The following is a 23,086-nucleotide window of genomic DNA, read 5'->3' on the forward strand; positions in this document are numbered from 1 at the left end:
GATGTCACTGCACTACCTTGCCTGACATCTGTGGGAACAGCGTTGTGTCTGTCCTGTGTCCCCAGCTACTAAAATCCCTGCCCTGACAGCCCTGGTGCTCCCACAGCTGTGCTCAAGGACAGACAAACCCCAGCCGCCTTGGCTGCCGGCCTCTCCTCACACTGTGCCTCCCTCTGGGAGACAGCTTCATCCCCTTTGAGGGGCGGCCTTGTCCCTACACCACAAACCTTCAGGGACCACCATGGCCCACACTATATTCCCCAGGAAACCGCTCTGTTATCAGCTCAGAGAGGACCCTGGCCCCACACCGCATCAGCTCAGGGAGGGCCCTGTCCCCGCACCGTATCACCTCAGAGCCGGTCCTGTCCCCATACTTTATCTCTGCGGGACAGCCGTGTGGCAGGGACGGGCCTGTCCCCACGGCACGCCCACAGAGAAGACCTCTCCCCACACAGCATATGCCGCTCTAGGGAACAGCCCGGTTCCGCTTCTCCCCTGAGGATGACCCCCTCCCCACACAAGGCCTTCCCGCCAACCCAGGGTCTCTCCACACCACCCTCCCATCACGGCCCCGCGCCCCGCTGCAGCCGCCCGGCCCCGCCCCGCCGCCCGGCCCCGCCCCGCGCCCGTCTCCCGCCCTCCGGTGCGGGCCGTGGCACAGTGCGCGGCGGCGGCGGCGACGCGGGAAGATGGCGGCGGCCATGGCGCGGGGTGGCGTGGCCGCGCTGCGGCGGAGCAGGTACGGGTCCGGCAGGCGGGGAGGCCCCACACTGCCGCCGGCGGGGAGGCTCCGGCTGGGGCTGGCTGGCCCCGGCAAACCCGGGGGTGAGGCGGTAGCCGGCGTCTAAGAGCCAGCACCTGACAGCCGGCACGCTGGGGACAGGGGGCGTGAGGAGGAGCTGGGCGGTGACCCGGCCTCCCGGGGACTGGGGGCTGCAGCCCCCCCCCAGCTCTCCGATGGCCTCGGTCATTGACGTTTCCCTGCCGGGGTGAAAATGCGGCTGTTTGCGGTGCCTCGGCCCTGTCGCCCGGACGTGTGCGAAGAGGCTTTTCCGCGGCCTCGCTCGGGCAAGGTTCCCTGTCCGAACGGAAAGCCTGCGGCCCGCTGAAAGCCGAGCCCGGCTTCGCGGCCGGCAGCTGTCTGCGAATGCAGAGCTAGCAGGCTGGGGCAGCCCCTGCTGCTGCGTCGCCCCGGCCAGGCCGGCTCAGAACAGAGCTCCTCGCAGGAGCCCGCCAGCCCTTCGCAGGGGAGATCTCCTAGTTTAGGCTTCTCTCAGCAACGGAGGGGGTTTAAGAATATTATCTTTGGACACAGCTCTGTGTTCTTAAACCACACGGCCCCCTTCCTCTACCTTTTCTCAAAACCTGGCGAAAACGCCTCTTGGGCAGAGCATGTCATTACCGTCCGGCAGCGGGGTGTTGTCCCTCATCCCAGCACAGATGAAGTCACCGGGGGGCTGAAGACGACTTAGGAGCCCATCAGTTCCTGCTCCAGCAGCCTCGGGTGGGCGACAGAGGCAGGAGGCCAGCACTCTTCTGCAGTTGTACCTGTAAAGGTCAGAGTGTCAGGAGCAGGGAAGTTGAGGCTGAAAGCAAACTCTTTAGGCTTGTCATCTTTACTGGTTTAGACAGATTTCAGAGTAGGAAGGAGATTGATTTTTCCCATGTTGGACACCAAAATCAATTTTGTTAAGAGCTTAGGGTGTGCAATTAATTGTGGCATCCTTTCTCTATGATGATCTGTCTGCTGAAGGACCAAGTCCTGGTCTGCCCTGCCTTGGCAACAGGCTCCAAGGTGCTCCTGTGAAGCCAGCACGGCTAGTTTTGTTCTGGCTGGGCATTTTTGTGGTAGGTTATTATGCACCAAGACTAATGGATATCTTGGGAATGTTAGTGCTTTGGGCTGTAGCCAAGTTTCATTTCATTTTTTCCCTTTGATAGGGTTGTAAAACTTCTCTGTTAAATTTAAGGCTATTGCTAACTGGATTAATTCTTAAGTGTTTTGAATCTCTCTGAATTAGCCCGTGGGCTCCCAGCTCTCTGCTAGGTCAAGTATTCCTTTATCCCAGGTGTTTTAGCAGGTTGCAAAGTTGTGTAGTCTGGGTGCATGGCCAAGGGCACCTGCTGCCCTGATTGTGATGGCAGAATTACACCCCAGTGCTGTGTAAACCATCCAGGCTCTGCAGCAGTGTGGGCTGCGCTTTCTGCCTCGCTAAGCACGTCATACCCTGGGAGATGATGGCAGCACCGTGACGGGTTTAGCACGTGGTTACAGGAATCAGTGTTTGGGGGGTGTCTGTCCTGTCACATTTGGGGTAGTGCAGTGGTGTAACAGACTGTGAAGCTGAAGGACAGCGAAATGTTGCTGACACCATGTCATGGGGGTCAGTGAAAACTAGAGCTGTTTGTCCTTGGCTAACATTAAAACATTGTTAGCAAGCGTCTACTGCTAGTGTGTGGTTTCTAGGCAAGAAATCTGCCATTTGTGGACTTTTCTGAGTCAAGAGATCATGGCTATGTGTAACTCAATAGACACCTGAAGGTAATTCTCAAAAGTCTTAATAATCACTTCCTGGCGTTGACTCACCCCCTAAGTGATGCAATAGCTTGTAAGCTAATGTGGTAATTGTGTACTCAGCTTGTATCTGATCAAGAGCAGATGAAAGGTCAGAGGGACAAATGAAGACATCCCAATTGTGGCCTTTGTATCCCAGCAATGAGTGGGTTGCACAAAGACCTGCCAGACCTGGTTCTTGCCAAGGGCCTGAGCCTGCTGGTGTGACAACACTGCACCTCTCCTGCCCTGCCTGGGGCTTGCCAACTGGGCTAGCAGCAGGACATGGCCCTGTCCCAGCTTCAGAGCACTCCACTGAACAGGGTTATTTACAGGCTTGGCACAGGGAGAGTTCTTGTACAGCTGGATGAATCCTATCCAGATTTATTAGGAAAATGAATTGTTGTATATTGAACATAGGGCAAGTCCTGGTTGAACCTTTTTCCTGTGTGGGCCAGTTCTAAGTCTGTTTTGCATTTTCAGCAAAGCAGAAGCACTCATTATTTGTTAAGAAAAGATGGAATAGGTGCCCCATTAAACATCTGCAGGAGCGGTTGGGTTGTCAGGTGTGGGGGGGGATTGTTGGTGGTTTTTTAGGGGAAAAAACTAGGCTAGAAGGGAATGGTGAAAATTCTGTACTTTGAGGAGGCCTTTCCCTCTGTTACTCAGCTCTGAATTTATGATGATCACTGCACTGAAGTGCTTACATCTGTGTTATGGAACACTTGTGCTTAAGCAGCTGTTTCTTGTCTGTTGTATTTGCAGTTTGCTGACTGGCTGTAACTTCCTTGTGCACGGGAACCTGTGTGTTAGAACTGGAGCCCTGTGGAAGCAGCCACCTTCCAGGACGTTTTTCAGTGGTAAGTGAAGGCTTGTATCTACTCAGTGTCTTTAAATTCAGGGTTGCTCAAAGTTAGGCCAATGACAGTCACATATCAGTCAATATTAAGTTCTGGAGATTAAAGCAGACATGGAAATGACACCTGCTACCCTAGTGGTTTCTTTTCATGTGCTCTTATTGAGGGGTTTTGAGCTTTTTTTAAGCTACTTTGACAGTCATCCTTTTCACTGAGGCTATTACTTTGGAAGAGAACTTGTGTAACAGGGCCAGGAGAAGAGGGGCTGGAATCATAAATTTCCCCTAAGGGAAATGTCTATTGGGATCTGTTTCTGTCTCCTTAGTAGTATGGGGGGGGTGGGGGTGGGGTGTTGGAAAAATTTATTACCAGAATCAGTAACTAATCTTTTTGTCTTGGGATTCATAAACTTGTGTGAATTTAGTTGATGTCTCAAAGGCATGGAATTGTATTTTGTCAGGGCTGAAAAAGTTCAGGTGGTGTGTTAGATGCCTGTGCCAGCGATCACGCTTTGGATACCAGTTACAGAAGTTCTCTTCCCTTAATGCTGGAGATGGGGAAAGGTCAACTCCTCAAATCATTTATCAGCAGATTAAATTGTGTTTGCTGTGGCTTGTGGAACATCAAATGGGTTGGCCTTCTGCACAGGGAGAGAAACATTGGCATTGGTGTAATCAGTAGACTCTTAAAGTGGAAACAGCTTCTCTCTGGATCCAGACCAGAAAGAGCTGTCCCCACTGAAGGCTGTGGTTTGGGAATTTGCTGAGCTCTGGTGAACAGCCGAGCAGCTTTGCTAATTTAGACCCAAAGATGTGGTGGAGAGGTAAAGGCTTTAGGGTATAATACTACCACTGGTCTCTGTACAGGCATTGCTGTTGAAATCGGGACAGAGAGTTGAAAGGTTGTGGAGCCTTTGTAAATTCAAATAAATGTCTGCCTTTATAAACATTTAGCTGTTCTAAATGACCTCTCTCCTTTACTGTGCATCTTTAGGCCAAAAGATTTTTTTCAGAATCTGAACTGTAACTGTAGGTGCTGCCTTGTTTCATTGTTGGGGTTTGACCTCAGAAAATGAGGTGGTTGGGTTATTTCCCAATAAGAATAAAGCTGTTATCATATTATGATGTGTTTTAGGGGATGTAATTCAAACATGTAAACCAAAATGTGAGCAAAAATTACTTTCACTGGGCAGCTTTTTGGATGGGCAGCTTGGTGGATGGAGAATAGTTGAATGCTTCTAATCGGCTACACTACTTAGAACTAAAGCTCCCCAGATTGCTAAGCAGTTATGCTTTGCCTCTCTGGGTGCTTAGAAATAGATTCAATGCTTACTGATTTCTTCCTGTTGCTAATGCAGCCTTTCACAGGCACAGCCAAAGCCCCACAGTGATGGCTTTGACTCTGGCTCATCCCTCTTGTGACAATGACATCAAGTTCCTTTGGGCATTTTCTCTGGCCAGTGGTACCTTGTGTTCATTGCTGAGCCCCTTCAGCCTGCCTGCAGTAGGGCAGCAGCAGCCCTGCTAAGACATGCTAGGCTCCCCTGACCCCAGGCACACTTGGTTTTGTAAGGGAAATAGCTCCCAGTGCTGTGGCTGCCCTGTTGCTGAGTGACAGGGTGATGTACACGCATCTCACAGATGACATGGGAGGTGTGTGTGACACAGGAACAGCTTGTAGCTCTCAGCAAGAAAGTGAGGAAATGCCCTGTGTCATTTTTATGCAGCCACTACATTACAGCAGCCATGTGCCTGTTATCCTGCTTATCAAGCCTGCACTGAAGCAGGTCATCATTTCCTTCCACTTCCAGTTAGCTGTGCAGTTGGGGGATTCCCTGACTGGAATGACAGCTGGACTGACTGGGAAGCAGGAAGCTCCACAGCCCTACAGACTGTTTGCCAGCAGCTGCTTTTTCTCTCTAGCAGCAGCATAGATCATCTCTGGGCTGGGAGCTGTGATGGTGCTTTCAAGGCAGTTCATATTATGGATTTCTCCATGGTGCTTTCAGGGAGCTCTTTCCGGGGAAGAACATTGGAGGGGCATGGGGCAGGAGGGAGAGGATGAGGCTAAAGCCACAGATGCCCAGTTGGTGTTTGTCAGGTGAAGTACCTAGGAGCAGCTGCCTGTGCATACCTCCCGTGCTGTGCACTCCTGATGGCCTTTGCCTCGTCTCAGATGACAGCTCTCACTGCACAGGACTCTGCTGTGTGCTTGTTCTGTCTCATGAAGTCTGCTGTTGTTTCTCTTACAGACAGGAAGAAGCTACATACTGCTCCTGTAGGACCAATCTTCCGCCTGCGCCCCTTCCATCTTCTGGTAGCTACGGGGGGGGGGATATGCAGGCTACAGAAAATACGAGAATTACAAGTTGGAACAGCTGGAGAAGAAGGGCATAGAGGTGCCTGTGAAGCTTGCAAGGGAGTGGGAGGTAAGAAACTTGGGGCAATTTTGCTTCTGCCATATTTGATGCAAAGGTTGTTTATTTCAACCAGGGAATGTTTAATTTGTCCCCTCCTGCCAAAGCATTTTTGACAAGTCGTGCAACTAAAGTTTCTGTCACTTTGGTGACCATGGTTTTGGCTGAAGTTGGTAGTGATATAGGAGGAAGTGCTGGGCTCTCCTCCATCTTTTAGTACAGCTGACATCTTTTCTTCAAGTACTTGTCCAATAAGAGGTAGAGGGAAGAGTTAATTAAGTGATTGAATTACATGTTTGGTAGGCATTGAATCATTCAAATGGAGCTCACATTGTCCACCCCCCTGCTTAAAGCACAGCCAACACTGAATTCAGATCAGGTTACTCTGGTAAGGTAGCAAATTAAGCACATAATGCAATTTGCACAGTGAAGCATAGGAATCAGAATGGGCAAGACTAAAATACTGTAGCATTCAAATAATACCCAGCACTGAGGTCTAGGATAGGTAGCTGTAGCTATGGGTACAGCTTGTGCAGTAGTTGTAGGGTTTATCTTCTCACTGCACAATCTCTACAGCTTTTGGTACTTGCCTGTGCTTCATGTCTTGTATGCTTCACAAGGAAGCTGAGGCTGAGTTAATACCTGGTTAACCTACCTGTTTGTGCATACGTAGCAAGACCTTTTTCTGTGGCCAACACACAGGTCTGGCATGGCTCTTGTGGTTTCCTTCTGGATGTCAAGGAGTTTAGAAATGATTGTGGAATTGCTGTATGGATATCAGATTGATAAGTCCAACAGCCACTACAGCACTGAAACAGGAAGTGCTTCATGACTCCCTGTAACTGCTGCATCTCCTTGGCAATACTTGGTACAGTGCAGAGCTCCTGTCAGGCAGCCTGTGTGGTCTTCTTTCCAACAGCCAGGTGAGTGCCTGCCTCAGGATCTTTCTGAAGGCAAGGAGTTAAACATTCTAGGATTGTAGGGCTGTGTAGGAGATGCCTCTGTATGACCTTTAGCATCCCTTTTCTTTGCATTCCTGAGCACGCTGCCAGTTTGCAAGTGGTTTGGCCACCTGCCTGTGGGGGACTAGGCTGGAATCCCTAAATTCATTTTCACTAGTGACCCAAATCAGACAGTCCAGATGATAACAGCATAGGCTGTGATAGCTCCTGAGGAATCTGGCTGTGCAGCTGTTTTCTGTGCATACTTTTCCTGCTGAAGCTTTTATGTTCTGAAGCTTTCGTGCCGAAGATTTTATGTTCTGATTTAAAAAACAAGTGGTGAGTGTCATTGGAGTGTGTATTTTAAAAGGCAACACCAGTTCAGTTTTGATACTTGAAAACAAGTGGGGTTTGTGATTGTTCATACATCAGGTATGAAATTGGATAATTCCTGTATTAAATTTTACTTTCATTATACTGATATGCCATTTGTCATTATTTGGTGAAGCTACAAGTAGTGCTTTTAATAAAACAGCTCTGAAGGACTTGGGTTTTGCAGTGAGCAATCACACAAATCATTCCAAACTGATAAGCAGGGCTCCAAATGCAGCAGATTCTAGTAGGAGACACTAACAAGATCCTAGTCCTTACAAATGCTGAAGTTCTGTTAAATGTTTCTGTGGGAAGGAAAGGAAGCTTGACAGTTGTGAAGAAAAAGAGAAACTATGTTCATACATTGCAAGAAATATTCCAAACAATGAAGGATTCAAGGAAAAGAAGGGCTGCATTGTTCCCTTCTATTGGACAGCAGAGTGTCTTTTTTGCTGACCTATCATTTTCCATTGTCCTGAGTTTTGCATCACTGGAAGCACACTTGGGAGTGAGAGAGGGGTGTCTCTTTTTTGGAGAGGGAAATAAGCCTTTGCACAGGCAAAGAGAGACAAATGGGATTCAGTGGGCCTTGAAAGAGTGGTTTGGAGCAAGACACTGCTGTAGGTGCTCTTGCTGCTGAGCCTGCAGCTGCGAAGCTGTCTTTTTGTAATACCAACCTCGTGCAAACACCCACCTGCCAGCTTTGTGTGTGAGGCAGATTGCCCTGCTCCTGAGCAGAGAGGATCGGGGCAGAAATGGGTAATCATTGTCTGTGCTGCAGGCAGGGAGCCTCTCTCTGTTGTGAAGGCACATACTGGTATGGTGTGAGGAGGTTTTGAGTGAATGCAAAGAGGGGGTTTGCTTCCCTTAGGCTCCATAAAACAGTGGGGGGGGTGGGGGGGTGGTGAATTTGACTTGGTTTAAGTGTCCCTTAAGTTTTTCCACAGGGAAGGACATAACTATTGTTTCCTTACCATAGACCTTTTCTCCCTCTGATTTTCTTAGGGACATTATGTGGCTAATAGCTTGAGCTGATTAACGCCTTAGTGTGTCTGCTACTGTGAGTACCAGTGAGGATCAGCTTTCCTTTAATCAGATGAGGTAAAGCAGAGGGCTTGGAGGGAGACAGGTAGATATTTATCAGATGGAGGAAGCTTATTGTTTCAAATCCTTTCTGTCACAAAACATTTCTTGGCTGGGATCTGCATGTGTGCCATTCATATGCTAATCAGAGGCATTTACTTCTCTCCTGGGTACTGAAGAGTGTTGATACAGGACCAAAGAATTATTATGGAAAACCTTGGACAAAGAGCCAGTTTGGATGAAAACTGGATGAAAAAGTTTTTCTCTGGAGAGAGGAACTTCTTGTAGCTGTAACTTGCTTCCACAGTTCTATTTTGTGTGAGCAAAACAGCAGTGCTTGTCGGGATGACATGACCAGGAAAAACATGGTGAACCTTTAGGAGATGTGAGCTGCAGTGACTTCTGGTAATACAGAGGAGAGATTCATCCACAGCCCCGTCCTTACTCCAGCCTCAGCTTACTGTCACCACAGTACCTGAGTATAGGTTTAGGATCTTGATTCCCAGAGGTGAGAACAAGAAAGTCTTTGCTATTGATATTACAAACTGCCCATATTTGTGTAGCAGAGAATCCTGGATGCTGTTTTGGCAGTATAGTGCCAAAAGTGTTTCTCTTGGCCCAGAGGAGACAGGCATTTGATGTTATGATAAGAGGTTTGTATCAAGTTCAGGAAAGAGCTAATAATGAAAAAATCTCAGATTGTTTATTTTAATCCGGTTTTGAAAGAATGAAGCATAATCTCCACTTGATTGTCTCTTATTCTTCATTCTTGCTCCCATGTCCTGGTGCTGAGTTTTCATCTGAGCAAACATGCCATTAGAAAAAAATTCCTTGTAGTGGCCCTATGCATGTGGCAAAGATGGTCAGAAAACGTTCAAAGCCTAACATCAACATATGTGAAGGGTGTGACGGCGTAAATGGTTTCCTCTGCTGTACTGGAGAATCGGTGTTTTCTGAGCTGAACTAAGTCAAATAAGTATTTTCTTAACCTGGCCAGTGAGATGAAATTGGATTATGTAAATCTGTCCTATCCGTACAGCTTATTGAGCATCTTGCTGAGATGGCGTGCACTTCCGTGCCTGCCTGAACATGCGTATGGCAGGTTGTGCCAAAGCACCCGGACGCCCCGGTGAAAGCGCAGCCGCGGGTCGCTGGGCGAAGTTCCCGACACAGCCTGTGTCCCTATTGGCTTGGCCAGGGGTTCCTCGGGATGGCGAGACCTCCTCGTTCCTCGGAAGCGGCCAACCCCTGGCAGACAGAGTCCTTATCCCGCGGCTTGCTCCAGGGCCGGGCTGCCGTGGTGCAGACCCCAAGCCCCGGGCCGCGCGTCTGCCGCTCCCCGCCGCTTTCTCTTCCTCTTCTTGTCTCCGGGCCTGGCTCCTCCTCCGAAGGGGGCCGGGGCCCTGCGGGCAGGCAGCCGTTTTGGAGCGCCAGTGGCTGGGAGGCGAGGCGGGGGAGGGCCGCTGCCCCGCGCCCCTTCCTTAAAGCGAGCACCGGCCGGCAGTGACGGGAGGGTGGGTGGTGTGCTCGGCCGTTTGCCTGCATCTGCTGCGACTGCCGGGAGGTAGGTGGGGGCCTGCTGGGGAAGGGGTGCGGGTGGAGCCGCCGTCCCAGTCCTCTGTCCCGTCGGAGAAGGGACCCCGGGGGGGTTGGCCGGCCCGGGAGCGGGAGAGCTGGGCCTGTGGCTTTGTTCAGGTGTGCAAAAAGTGCTCCTTAGGGCGAAGCAGACCGCGCTGGGCTGGCGCTGCCGGCCGGGGTGAGGGCCGGGGGCTGGCAGGGGCGGGCGTGAGGGCCCTGCTGCCCCGGCGGTGATTGCTCCTTGGTCTCTGGCTTGGTGGAAGTTTCAGGAGAGCCGTTCTGAAGTCTCGACTCTCTCACGAGTAATCTCCTAGCAGACTTCAGCCAAATCAGTTCCTTGGAGCAGCCTTATCGGAGTTGAGAGTCCGGTGGTTCAGTCCCTCCGCGGGAGGGGCAGCAGCGGCCGAGGCTCCGGCGGCAGCTTCCGCAGGGTCCCGCCGTGTGCGGAGGGGTGACGCGGTTGGTGCTTCCTCTGGAGAGCCCCGGCGGAGCAGACAGCTGGCTTCACAGGTATCTCTAGCTAAATATGGGGGGCGTTAAACATGAAATGGAAAATATTACTACAAAATATTAAAATAGCTGGCTCAGGTTTAGATATCTGCAATTTTCATGTCACTTTGTAAGAGTAAATGCAAGTTTTTCCTTCCTGCGCAAAAGAGGTCTTTGAGACTGTAGAACAGGCTCTTTGCACAGGATTCCGGGTTAAGTTTACAAAACTATCCAACCTTTTATGGATGACTTAAAATATCGCAGTTTCCCCCCCTCCCTCTATGTACAGAGTGCAATAAACCAGCAATGTAAAATAAGAGGGAAACGATCAAAAATAAGGGAGAAACTATCCAAAGCTTTTTCTTAGATTAAGAAAAAAAATACATGGAAAGGGCTCTTGGCATGAAAAGTAACGGATCTTGGAAATTCAGGGTGGGTAAAGCTGCGAAGGGTAGTTTTCTTAGCCAGCACCAACAGCCTGCGGAAAGCAGCGGAGCCGCGCGGCTCCCGGCGGAGTGGCGGGGTCCGGGCAGAGGCTAGCTCGCTGGCTCCGGCAGCAGGAGAGCGGGTATGTGGTGTCGAAGTTCAGGAGCTCCTGACTGGGTGTGGGGCATCCACTGTTCGTTTTGTTGGGCTGTCCCCGGAGAAAGGGGTGGGAGCAGAGATGACGTGTCTGGAGTTACACAGCTGCTGCTGGGAAAGGAACGAGACCTTTCCTTAACGGTCACCAAGCACTTCTCCCCTGATGGCAGGACCTTGTTTTTGCTGGCACCTGAACACCATGGTAGGGGTTGGAAGAGAACAGAACACAGCGTTTGGATGTGTACGGTGCATTTTGAAACAGCAGTTCTGCTACCCAATGTAGAAAGTGAGTGCATGGAGCCCTCTGGTCACACTCGTGCATTCCATGCCTGTTGATTCATCCTTATGATTTAAACCCTAGACTTGAGGTTTGCAGTTCAGTTGCATGTTAGTCTTCCTGGCAGTGCTCTCCTGTTTCTTTTTAAACCTTGAGGGCAGGCTTGAGGTAGTAACGACAAGGAATTAAATGGGGTCACTGGCTTTGATGCTTACTTGAGCTGACAGAGCAGAATGGTGTCATGTAGCTGGCAGATTAGCACTTGTCTATTGGATAATAATTCTCCAGGGATTTGTAACTGCTGATAACTGCTGCTTTTATTTACCTGACATGGATTCCAGGGGAGTCTGGTACTGATGTCCAACCCCTACAAACCAACAAGCATAAGGTGCTTGTCTCAGCTAATAACACAGGCTTGGTGCCACTGTTTGCATCCCAACAAGTCCAGCTGTTGAAATGGCTTTATGAGTGCCTCTGTCATGAGCTGGTTGATCACCAGTTCCTGTCTCTTTCCCTGTGGAAAGCAGGTAAACTCCAGGTGGATTTTTGATGTCAGCCTTCTTACACTGTAGGAACTCTACATTGTTCTGGGGCGGCCCCAGCAGGGATGGCAGCTTGCCATAACTGCCAGAGTTTGAGCAGGACTCGGGTGTATGTAATGAGGTCAGTAGAACAGAACTTAGGAGAAACAGGTCTTCTTTACTCATCTGAACTCAGGTTTTTGAAGAAGTGGAGAGTAAAAAATAAAAGCAAAAAACTTTTAACACCAACATTTCTCCCTTTCTGGAGAGGAATCTCTCTTGCACCACATTTTTTTCTTTTGAAGGGTGGTAGTTCCCACTGCATTAGCTGGAGAACATTTCAGTGTCTATTTGTGTTTAGGGAGCAGGTGAGCTCTTTAGCTTGTTCCATGCTGTCAGAGAATCAGACTCGTGCAGCCTAAAATAGAATAATTTCGTGACTATCATTTGGGGGCTAAGACTGAATCTGCTGAAAGACTTTGTGGGCTTGCCTCCCTTAAGGGAACAGTACTGAAGCCTGTTTCTATTTAAAATCCAGTGTTTACTGGGGGCAGCTTCTAATGTTTCTGGCAAACGGAGAGAAATTACTGCCCTGTGCTCCTCCTTGCTTTTCTTAAAGCTTTGGTAGGATTTTAGGTAGCTGCTGCCATCGTTTTACTGTACAGATGGCTTCAGTTTTGTTGTGTGGGAGTTTCTTGTGCCAGCCAGAGAAAAACTGAACAATATTTTAAATAGGAAAACATAAAAAGTTGGCACAGGGCTCAAGAAGGAAAGATATCTTTTGAGTGCTTTCGATTAACTGGAATTTTGTTCATATGCAGTTGTTCAAAATCAGCTTAAACAACAACAGGCACACAGGTCTTGGAACTGCCTGAGATCTAGAATTCCATTTAGCGGTTTTCATGCCAAAAAAATACTCTTAATTGCAGGGGCTCCAGAGCCAGAGTTGAAAGCAAATCAAAAGACACAGTTCTTGCAAGACTATTTTCTTTTCAGGGCCTGTGAGGGATGCCATTAGCTAGGTATTTGTAGCTTTTGCTGCTGACCCTCCTACCTCTCCAGTATCCCCAGTGCAATACAACCCTTTCCTCACATCAGAGCCCCAGTGCTCTTTTTGATCTACTTTTTTAGGCACTCGGTTTTCATGGTGCTTAGACAGCCTATGTAATGGGGAAATTTAATTTTGTGAAATGGATGGCTAGCAGCACCAGCCCCATAACTGTTCTGGGCATTTGGGTTCATCTGGAGGTGAGACGCAGCTAGCAGACCTCCACTTTCTGAACCAGGGGTCCGGTTTCAATCCAAATCCAGTCAACAGGAGATGTGGTCAGCAGGGTCAAAGGGAATTTTCTCAGAATGCTCAGAAGTGCTGCAGCCTTTTGTCATTAAAAAAAAATTAAAGAAACCCAAAGCAGCTTCCTTTGCTTGTTTTGCATTTCAGTTGTACTGGACATAAACTGTGACGGTACCGAGAGTCCCAAAGCAGAGGCAGTAACGCATCTGGAGCCAGTTCTCAAGCTGGGCTCATTTCATAAAGCACCTGGCTATTTGTAGAATGTCCCTTAGCTGCTCCCTAGGTGAGTCTCTTTGAGATGGAAGGAGCCTTCAGGAGATGGATGTTGGTGTCTAGCAAGGGTTGTAAAGTAGACAGACGTTCCTTTCCTTTCTGTTTTCTTCTTTCCAAGATGGACATTAAGAGCAGGAAAGAGATTTTTGGTGCCCAGCAGCCCTAGAACTCTTCTAGCGGCAGCTGCTGCAGTGCAGAGTTGAAGTTGGGAATTGTCTCCTCCTCCTCTCCGCCCCCCGCTCCTCCTGCCAGCCTCCATCCGGGCTGGTGCTGGGGTTAGCTGTGGGAGGCCAGCTGGCTGCTCGTCCGCCCGCAGTGCACCGCTGCCCGGCAGCCTTCCCGGCTGCCTGGAGAGCCGATTTCAATGGCCACGCCGAGCAGCGAGAGGCAGGGACCGCAAGGGCTGCGTATGTGGACGGCTCCTTTGTGTCCTGCGCGGAGTCGGCTGTGTGGCAGGATGTTGCACCGTGACACGATGCCTGTTTGTTTGCAATAGCTGCCACCCTCCTAGCAGATACTCGAGTGGGAAGCAGAGGGGGAGTCCAGAGACAAGCCAGCGGGGGAACTGGGAACTGTGACGCCGTGTCCTCTCCTGTGCCGGAGCAAGTGAAGGAGAGAGGTAGAGGAAAAAGGAAAAGAGCCTGAGCCTTGCAACCAGCCGGCACCCTGACGATGTGTCAGTCAGACAGCCTGCAGGGACCAGAGCTGCATTCAGGGAAATGGTGAGATGCTACAAAGCTTTATCTAACCCTCCACCCTCTTGCTACAACCTCCGCAAAGTTAAAATTCATGTCCGGAGGCTGCGCTCAGGGACCGGCGGCAGCAGCAGCTGTGCCAGGGACCAGCACCCACCACTGGAGAGCCCAGGCCCGGCTGGCTCTGCCAGTGGTACACCAAATAGGAGAACTCGTTTCAGGTACTGTGCAGCGTTTTGTGCTTTGCAGCAATGGTGACTGGAGGGAGGGAGGCTGGGAGGGCTCTGGGCAGAAGGAGCCAGGGCCATCTGTGAAGCTTTTGTTTGGCCTAATTACTACAAAGCTCCTTATGCGCTGAATCGGCAGAGGAAGGCATGCTGCTGTGTGGCAGGGGAATGAGGCTTCTATGCCTTTCCTTTCTACTCTCCATCACTGGGAGAATGGAAAAATTACCGAGGGACTGCTCTGAAACCAGGCCAAGGCAGTGGGAAGCCTGAGGGCTCCAGAGCGAGCTGCCAGGATGCAGCTCTGCAGGGATTGGTCCAGGAGCGACTGCAGTGAAGGGGGGGGTGGGGAGGGAGGGAGAGAGCAGCGGGAAGAGAAACCCGAAGGGACCTCAGGGACCTCTGCTCGACGCACCCCACCAGCTCCTGAGCAGGGCACAGCCTGGTGGGTGGCAAGCAGGGGAGGGAAGAACATGAAATGTTCGTTCCTCTTGCCATGAAGTCAGTCCCACCTCCTGCTGAGAAGGAAGCCATCGGTACCTCTGCTGAGACAGCGTCTTGGCTCCTCAGGGGTTATTTTCCCCTTGCACAGATGACTTTGGTTTTTATTTAGCATTTTTTTGGTGGGAAAGAAGTGTTCGCTTCAGGGAAAAACCTCTGAGCCAAAAGTGCCGTTTTTGCATCCCAAAGTGGTGACAGCTGTACCTGCCTGAAGGATATCTGAATTGTGATTCAAGTTTTGTGAGGAACATGTGGGCAAGGGAATTTTCTTTCAGTTTCCCAGTGCCCTTCCACCTTGGGAAGGCACGCACAGTATTTTACATCCTGTAGTGTAGTGAGAGACAGAGAGCTGTGCAGGAGGAGCCTGCTGCTCCCACTCTGCACACACAGCTGTAGCCAGGCTGCAGGCAGGCTGCCCTCAGCATTGTGTGAACAGTCTCTTAGCCAGGATGTAGGCAGTGCCCAGATCTGAGTGTTTTGCCCTCAGCTGGGCAGACTTTGATTTGATAATGGAGCCTTGGTTTCTTCCTGAGAAGAAACCAAAGAATAAATGGGAACCTGAAGGGTGTTGTCTCATCCAGACCTCCTGCAAGGGTCTGAACTGAGGTCCATGATGTCCTCTGCTAGGAAGCTGAGCAGCTTTTCCCTCTGAGAATTAGAAGTTCAGCTTCTCCCCGTGACCATGTGTGCAAAAGGAGTTCCTTCTCAGTCAGGACCAAAGGAGCTAGTTCTTGGGCTGTCGAGCTCAGACTGCCTTGCAGCACTAGCAGGGTGTTGTGGCTGTGTCCACATGGTCTCTGCTCAGCACCAGAACCTTTATCCATTATCTGTAAATTGTGTTAATAAGCTCAGGAGTGCCTCTCCTGTTGCTTCTCCAGTCACTGCTTGTTTCCCAAGGCCAGGGAATGTACCACAGGTCTGTGTAAGCCGGACTCCAGCATAACTTGAGGCATGATCTAGTCAAGGTGCCTTCAATAGGTGAACCCTCTGAGGGACCTCTGTTTATTAGGTTTCAAGGATTATTTTTTTTTCTCCTCTGAGTATCTGTTCTTTCCTTAAAATTGTCCCTCCACAGAGTTCTTATTAAAGTCCCAACATCAAAGATTCCTATCTTTTGGAACATTGTTTGCTGTCCACCTTGGCCACCTCATGGCTAGAGCACAGAAATGTTTTCTGGGAGATGTAATCTCCTATGTGGAAGAATAACCTTTCCTTTTTGGTTGCTGGGTGAAGCAGCAGTGAGTTTGTTTTCAAGTGTCACCTGCAAAGGCATCTTGCCTTAATTTTTTGAGTGTCCTTCACAAAGGTGACCTGTGAGAGTGAACATGACTTTTGGGTACAGAGGACTTGGTTTTTTTCAATTTATTTTTGAGATAAACTGGCCTTCTGTTTTGGGAGAGGGAAGACCTGATCCAAATGAAGGAGTGAGACTTGGGGAATCAATGTTGAAGTAAAGAAGAGCAGGAAGTGATTGCCAGCTGGTGGCTGTGAGCAGAGCCTGCTGACCCTCTTGTGTTGTGTATGTAATCTTTCAGGTTGCAGTTTCCCCAGCTGGCCCTGAGGCGAAGGTTGGGCCAGCTGAGCTGTATGTCTAGGCCTGCTCTGAAACTCCGTTCTTGGCCCCTGACTATTCTCTATTACCTTCTGCCTTTCGGTGCCCTTAAGCCCCTGACCAGAGTGGGATGGAGGCCTATGAGCAGGGTAAGTGCGAGCAGGGCTCCTGCGCTTCGGGTACCTGAGCAGCTGGCAGCAGTGGGTGGAGATAGCCTTGATACAGGACAGGCTGATGGTCACCTGTGTGAGAGCAGAGAAATGCAGTTCATGTTTCCCTTCAGTTTTTACTGTGGTGTTGGCAATTGCTTCACAGACAAGTGATGGGGTTTATTCAGTAGCAGAGTATTTCTTTGTCCTCTAACAGTCAGGGATGTACCCAGGAAAATCAACAGAAACTTGTGAATTAATTTAATCACTTTGAAGTATCAAGGCTAGGGTAAAACAGACCAAATCTCTTCTTCACTTCCCTTTCCTGGCCACACTGAGACGGTTTCTTGCTTCCTGTTGTTTTTGCATGGTTTGTTCCCCACATTCTTTTGAGCATTTGCAAATCTCTGCTCTGACTCTGCTGAGAGCAGGGTGCAGGTTGCCTTGCACAAGGGTATTCTCCCCACAAATCTGCCATTGCAGAATGCAACAACCACACAGATAGCTGGATTGAAAACTGCGACAGAATTGCCATTCTTATGTCTTTGATCCCAACAACTTGAAAGCCAGGTTCTTTTGGAAGAGAAGGTGGCTAGGAAATAGTCCTGTGGACAGCTGATGGGATTTTCCAGCTGCACTTGCTGCTTCTCAGTGTCTGGGAAGCACAACTCATCTTCAAAGTTAACACTGGATAAAGCATGGCAAAACCCCAAAATGGCAAACCACTTTTTCCCTCAGTACTTCAGCATTTATAACCTAAGGTACACTTAAGTTGTTGAAGTGGGGTAGGATTAGGTTAGTGTTTTCTGTGTGCAGTGTCACTGCACTCTAGTGTGCTGCAGCCAGGTGAGCAGTGAGTGAAGCCTTCATTTGCTGTATGGGATACACCAGACAAGTGCTCAGCCAGCTTGCTTCTCTTGGAGTTTGTGGGGTGTTTTGCAAGACTTGATTATGAAGGATGTGGTTAATGCTGACAATAGATGATGGCTCTGACTAAGAGGAAATCAAAAAAAGCAATGTTTAGGTGGGATTTAAACACAGCTGAACTGTATTATTCCCAGTCCCGGACTCAGCAGGTCACTCTTCGTTTTGCCAAGCTAGATACAGAGGGCTGGAGTCCCCAGTCCACACCCACTACTCCTCCACTGACCTCACAATCATGTGAGGGTTTTGGCTGATCACAAACCCCAGAGTAGTGACTTTCTGAGACTGCCAGCAGGAAGACACTGTCACCTGTCCAGCTGCATCGACAACACTGACAACTCCGACCAACACTGATTTGGTTCTTTGCCACTCAATCTTAGGCTTTGGGGAGTATTTCTGCAGGAAGAAAGGAACTTCCTACTCTTGGAATTGGCAGCTGCCATTGTTGTGAGGGGACCAAGGCTGGCCTAAGTTCATACTGGTGTAGCTGCATCACATGGGCACATTTCTTCACCTGTGCTGGTATCACTGAAGCAGTCCAGCACTGGGGTGTGGGAAATGGCCTCATTAGTAGAGGCATCTGAGGAGCGTGTCATCAAACACAGAGAAAGTATTTTTCAGTCAACTTTCATTTGGTTGGTTATTCATAAATATGAATATATTGATGTTAAATCCTGCTGCTGAGTGTTCTACTAGGAAATGTTTTCTGCAAGCCTCATGTGTGGCTGTTTCCACTGACTTGAATGTGGAGATTCTGGGTTCAGTCTGAGGCTATATAGCAAGCTTCATCCTGTCCTTCATCAGAATGGAGGAGGGTGAAGTGCAGCATTACTGCTGACCTGAAGGCTACTTGGTGTCTGGCGTAACCCCTTGAATTCAGGGGAGCAGTCACCTGGAAGAGCTTCCTGGTTCACGGGGAGTAGGGGAGAGCCATCCAGTGGGAAGACCTGAGTGCCACGGTGCAATTCATCTCTCTGCAGGTTGCGCTCTACAAATCGGTGCCAACTCGCCTGCTCTCACGAGCCTGGGGGCGCCTGAACCAGGTGGAGCTGCCCACCTGGCTGCGGAAGCCTGTCTACAGCCTCTACATCTGGACCTTTGGAGTTAACATGAAGGAGGCAGCTGTAGAGGATCTGCACCACTACAGAAACCTCAGCGAGTTCTTCCGAAGGAAGCTGAAGCCACAGGCGCGGCCGGTCTGCTGCCTGCACAGTGTGGTGAGCACCGGCACAGCAGGGCTGACCTGGCCCTCAGGGGCACCCCTCTGCTTGCTGGGGAAGGAAGGGATCACAACGGCCTTCTCTTTTTACTCTAGATTAGTCCCTCTGATGGAAAGATCCTGAACTTTGGACAGGTGAAAAACTGTGAAGTGGAGCAAGTGAAAGGGGTCACTTACTCTCTGGAGTCTTTCTTGGGCCCTCGCATCTGCAGAGAGGAGCTGAGCTTCAGCCAGGGTGAGTGCTGCACCACTTCTGCACTAATTCTGCTTGGCTCCTGCAGGGTCAGCAGGGTTCAGCAGGGAAGAGAGGACTTTTCCCTTCTCTTTCTCACCTTGTCAGGAACAAAAGCAGGTCTGATTTTTTTCATTTAGGGATAAGCAAGTCACTGTTCTAGCTCTTCATTTTCTCCCCAGTAGCCTTCTAGTGTCTTGCCTGGCTCATTCTGATCCAAATCTCCTTGGTTCCTATAACTGACTCCGAGATCTGCCCCTGTAACAAGGCTGTAGCACTCCTGCTGAAATCTGCCCAAGCACCTGGTTAGCAAGGCAGGGTTAGGTGGCTCCCTGACAAGATTTATGCTCAAGCCCTGTACCTGCAGTGACCCTGTGCTGCTGTCACTGGTCTGCTGCACCTCTAGTGCTGTCTCCAAGGTCTTGGGTCTTGATGAAAGCATCTAAACTGGCAAGGGGCCTGTTTCACTGGATTTGAGTTTCTGCTCTTCTGTTTAGGGAAGGGCAAACTCCACAATAAAGGAATTTCCAGAATTATTAGAACAACACAGGACCTAATTTTGTTTTAAAGAGAAAGTAAAACTTCCCAGCACCAGATGGCCTGGATGAAGTGTATCTTTCTGTAGTCTCAGCAACACACATGGGCTGCATTTAGTCCTCTGCAGCTGCTGCTAGTCCTAGGGTAGACTGTTCAGCTGAAATAATTTGACTAGGGAAATAACCTTTTCCTCTCCCTGCTTTCTTTGCAGCCCCAGCTGGCAACTCTTTTCAGCAGCAGCTAGTCACAAAGGAGGGCAATGAGCTCTATCACTGTGTCATCTACCTTGCGCCAGGGGATTATCACTGCTTCCACTCGCCCACTGACTGGAGAGTGTCCCACCGACGCCACTTCCCAGGTAGGTTTCTGTCCCTGGAAAATGAAGGCAGAGCAGCTGTGGAGAGGAGCACATCAGTAATTCCTGGGTAGCTCAGCCAGAGCCACAGTCTCAGTAACTACTTCTGTGCACTTACCAAGGAGAACTGGAAGGGGCTGCTCTCAGGCACTGGACAATTACCCACTGAAACCTGTTCTGAGCTGTAAAATTTCTTTAGCTTCCTTTTAGTAGCCTTCAGGTTTTTATTCAGATGGATCTGATGTGTTTATTAAATGCCTCTTTCAATTGTCTCAGGGCTGAGACTAAGGACTAGCTCTGCCTTTGTCCTGACCCTGCTTTCTCAAGGGCCTATAGATGACAACAGTAGCTGTCATTTGTGAATTTGTAGGTGACATTAGCGTGGAGGTGGTTGGTTACATCTTTGGTAGAGGAATAGCATCAGATCGTGTGGAAATGAGTCCCTGCCCCCTCAGTTTGGTGACAGAGGGGTAGGTGTGACTGATGCTAGGACAGGCTTCAGAAATAGCAGCTATTTTGAAAGGGACTACCACCCCCCCACAGGCTGTCCCTGCCTGCAAATGCAGTCAAGGTGAGGCTGTAGATGGAAGTATGTGAAAGCCAAGGGAGATTGGGGTGCCTGCAGCCTGAAAAGCACCATTTCCTGGTGTGAAAGTGAACCCCTGGGGTTCTTTAACAAAGAGAAGCCTAGATGGTGCTCCAGATGGCATTCAAGCCTGACAGTAACTCATCAGCATGGTTTGCAGGTTCCCTGCGGTTCTGCCCAAAAGTGGTGATCTTCCTGGAGAGAATGAAGAGTGCACCTTTTGTTGACTGCTTTGTGTTTCCTTCAGCCTTGTCTTTCTCCTTTGCTCTGCTCAGCACTTGCCTCTCTTCCCACACTGAAGGGACACAAGTGCTGCAGTTAGCCTGAGGCTGGCCTTTGGATACTAAGGGCTTTTCCCTGTGGCAGGCTCTCTGATGTCTGTGAACCCCGGGGTGGCTCGCTGGATCAAGGAGCTGTTCTGCCACAACGAGCGGGTGGTGCTCACGGGGGACTGGAAGCATGGCTTTTTCTCCTTGACAGCTGTAGGAGCCACAAACGTGGGCTCCATCCGCATCTACTTCGACCAGGTGAGAGGGCAGTGGGCAGCTGTCCCTTGTAGTGGGTGGGCTTGGGACAGGACAGTTGAACTACCCCAGAAAATTACAAAAGAAGCCCTGTTACCCTGAAATGAAAGTGTTTCACACCACTGATGCTCTCGGTGATTTAAAGGGAGTCATCTGCAGGGAAGACTTCTTGAGTAGTCAGATGCTGCTCTGAAATGCACAGCTGCAGCTGTGCTGAGGAGCACAGAGCACTGCACTCCACTAATGATTGCTTCCTTCTCTGCACAGGACTTGCATACCAACAGTCCTTCTTATTCTAAAGGCTCCTACAACGACTTCAGCTTCATATCCAACAACAACAAGGAAGGAATCCCCATGAGGAAGGGAGAGCACTTGGGGGAATTTAACCTAGGCTCTACGATTGTACTCATCTTTGAGGCACCCAAGGACTTCAAATTCGACCTCAAAGCTGGGCAGAAAATCCGTTTTGGAGAAGCACTGGGCTCTCTATAGACATTGTCTCAGCAGGGTTTTTTCTATCCAAAAGGATTCCTATCACACCACTGAGTGTTCCCCTTAACGAGTATGCATCACTCAGCAGGACCTGGGTGAGGAAAACAGAAGATGTGGTTATTGTGTTAAACATTTTTGGCCTACATTTGCATGCTGCTGCATGCAGAAAGAATTGAATGAGGGACAGCTGCCTTTCAAGAGGTCACCTGTGGAGCTTTCTGTCTCACCCTGTGCCTGTAGTCTCTCATGTTGTCCCCTCAATGTGCCACAGGATGTTCTCAGAACCTGTAAGTCCCTTTTAAGCCTTTCTAGGCTGTGCAGGTGCAATGGAGAAGGGTGGAGATAGAGATTAGCTGTATTTAAAGGGACAGTGACAGGCTGAGCCAGACTTTGTACTTTATATCTGCAGTCTCTGTTCTTCAGACCTTGAGTAAAGAATGTGCTCTCATATTTATTTAATTTTAACAAGTTTTTAGCAGAAGGCAGCCTGTGACTGTGCACAGCCAGAGTTAAACTGGCTGACGTGGCTTCACAGTCTAGAGCAAAATGCACAGGAACTTGCACTCAGCCAGCTTTTCTGTTAGCCAGCTCTGACACTGTCCCTTTAAAAATTAACTTTGCACTGTATTTTAAACCTGGAATCACTGTGCCCACATTCCATCTCACAGAACCCCTCAGCTTTAGAGAGGTTTTGTAAAAAAGAAACAAAACCCCAGGGCCTGTGTGCTGTTTCCAGTCCAGGGTTTCATTTTGCTGTTTCAGGCCTTAAAGATTTTGTTTGCGTGGAAGATGGTTACTTCAGCTCTGGGAGTAAGGGGTTAGAAAACAAAGGGGATGTTCTCCTTGTGGGGTGCAATGAGAGGGTAACCAGAATGTGGGTTTACTTCCTGCTTTTTATCATCATTGCTGTTTTGTCACTGAATTCTTGGGAAAGTCCTTTATTAAGAGAACAGTTTCAGATGCTTCAGGACCAATGCCCTATGAACTGACTGTGTATAAAAGCATTATGGATCTGGGAAGCAATCCCAAGTTGCCATCCTGGTCCTCCTCTAATGCACTGGCACTAATTCCATCTGATTCAGAATACAAACACCCCACGTGGCTCCGACTCCTGTACTTAGTGCTAGGAATGTGCTGAGGGCTGGAAGCTCTATGCTGAAGCTCCATCCTAGAGCAAAACTTCAGAGCCTTTGTAACTTCACATCAAGGAGAGTTAAAACCTAACGCCCTGGATCTGTTGAATGTGGCACTGACTAAACCTCGTGCCCAAGCACCGAAGAGGAATTGAGTTTCCAAGCAATGTATCACTTGTCTTTAGACAAACTGTTTCAAGTCCAGGCACTTGACACAGAGCTGACTGCTGTTCAGAGCTGGTGGGAATGGAGCTGCCTAAGACACCTGCCGTTGTGCTCTGAGAGAGTTCTGCTATTACTTCCTTGCTTGAGCTGCTTTTCTGATACTTCAAGGAGAGAGTAGGCTTTGACCACCTCCGATTTCCTAAAGTAAAACTTCTTCTTTGTATGCACTGCAGCAAATAGAATATTAACTTTGTTGTACAAATGTGTGGTTTGCCACGTCCTGTATGCTTAGCTTGTCATCAGGAAAGGAGGGATGAGAAACTGCCAGAGCCCTGACTTGGATGATGGTGGCTGCTTGGGTGACAAGCAGGAGAAAATTCCTTTGGCTCCAAGAGTCAATGTTCCCTCACTTTACATGGGGAGGAGTCTGAAAGCTTGAAGTGGTTCTCAGCCACCTATCTTGTTAAACTTGTTGGCCCTAGCAAGTTTCCTCCTGCAGCAGTATAGTGCCATGTACAGGTTAGAGAAATGTGCTCTGTTTTTAAACTACTGCTGATGAGA

The 23,086-nt window shown here is 49.4% G+C and overlaps 1 protein-coding gene across 1 annotated transcript; it reads left to right on the plus strand.

Moving 5' to 3' along the window:
* Positions 1–629: 629 nt before the first annotated feature.
* Positions 630–21,942, plus strand: PISD (phosphatidylserine decarboxylase). The gene is given in 9 exon segments (XM_054172795.1): positions 630–739; positions 3,320–3,414; positions 5,663–5,736; positions 5,738–5,839; positions 18,263–18,499; positions 18,598–18,736; positions 19,482–19,628; positions 20,578–20,738; positions 21,003–21,942. Coding segments are annotated over 9 exon segments (1,230 nt in total). The 5' UTR covers positions 630–689; the 3' UTR covers positions 21,228–21,942.
* Positions 21,943–23,086: the final 1,144 nt, after the last annotated feature.

This window comes from Dryobates pubescens, chromosome 25, assembly GCF_014839835.1.
Source record: "Dryobates pubescens isolate bDryPub1 chromosome 25, bDryPub1.pri, whole genome shotgun sequence".
In the NCBI taxonomy this organism is placed as follows: Eukaryota; Metazoa; Chordata; class Aves; order Piciformes; family Picidae; genus Dryobates; species Dryobates pubescens.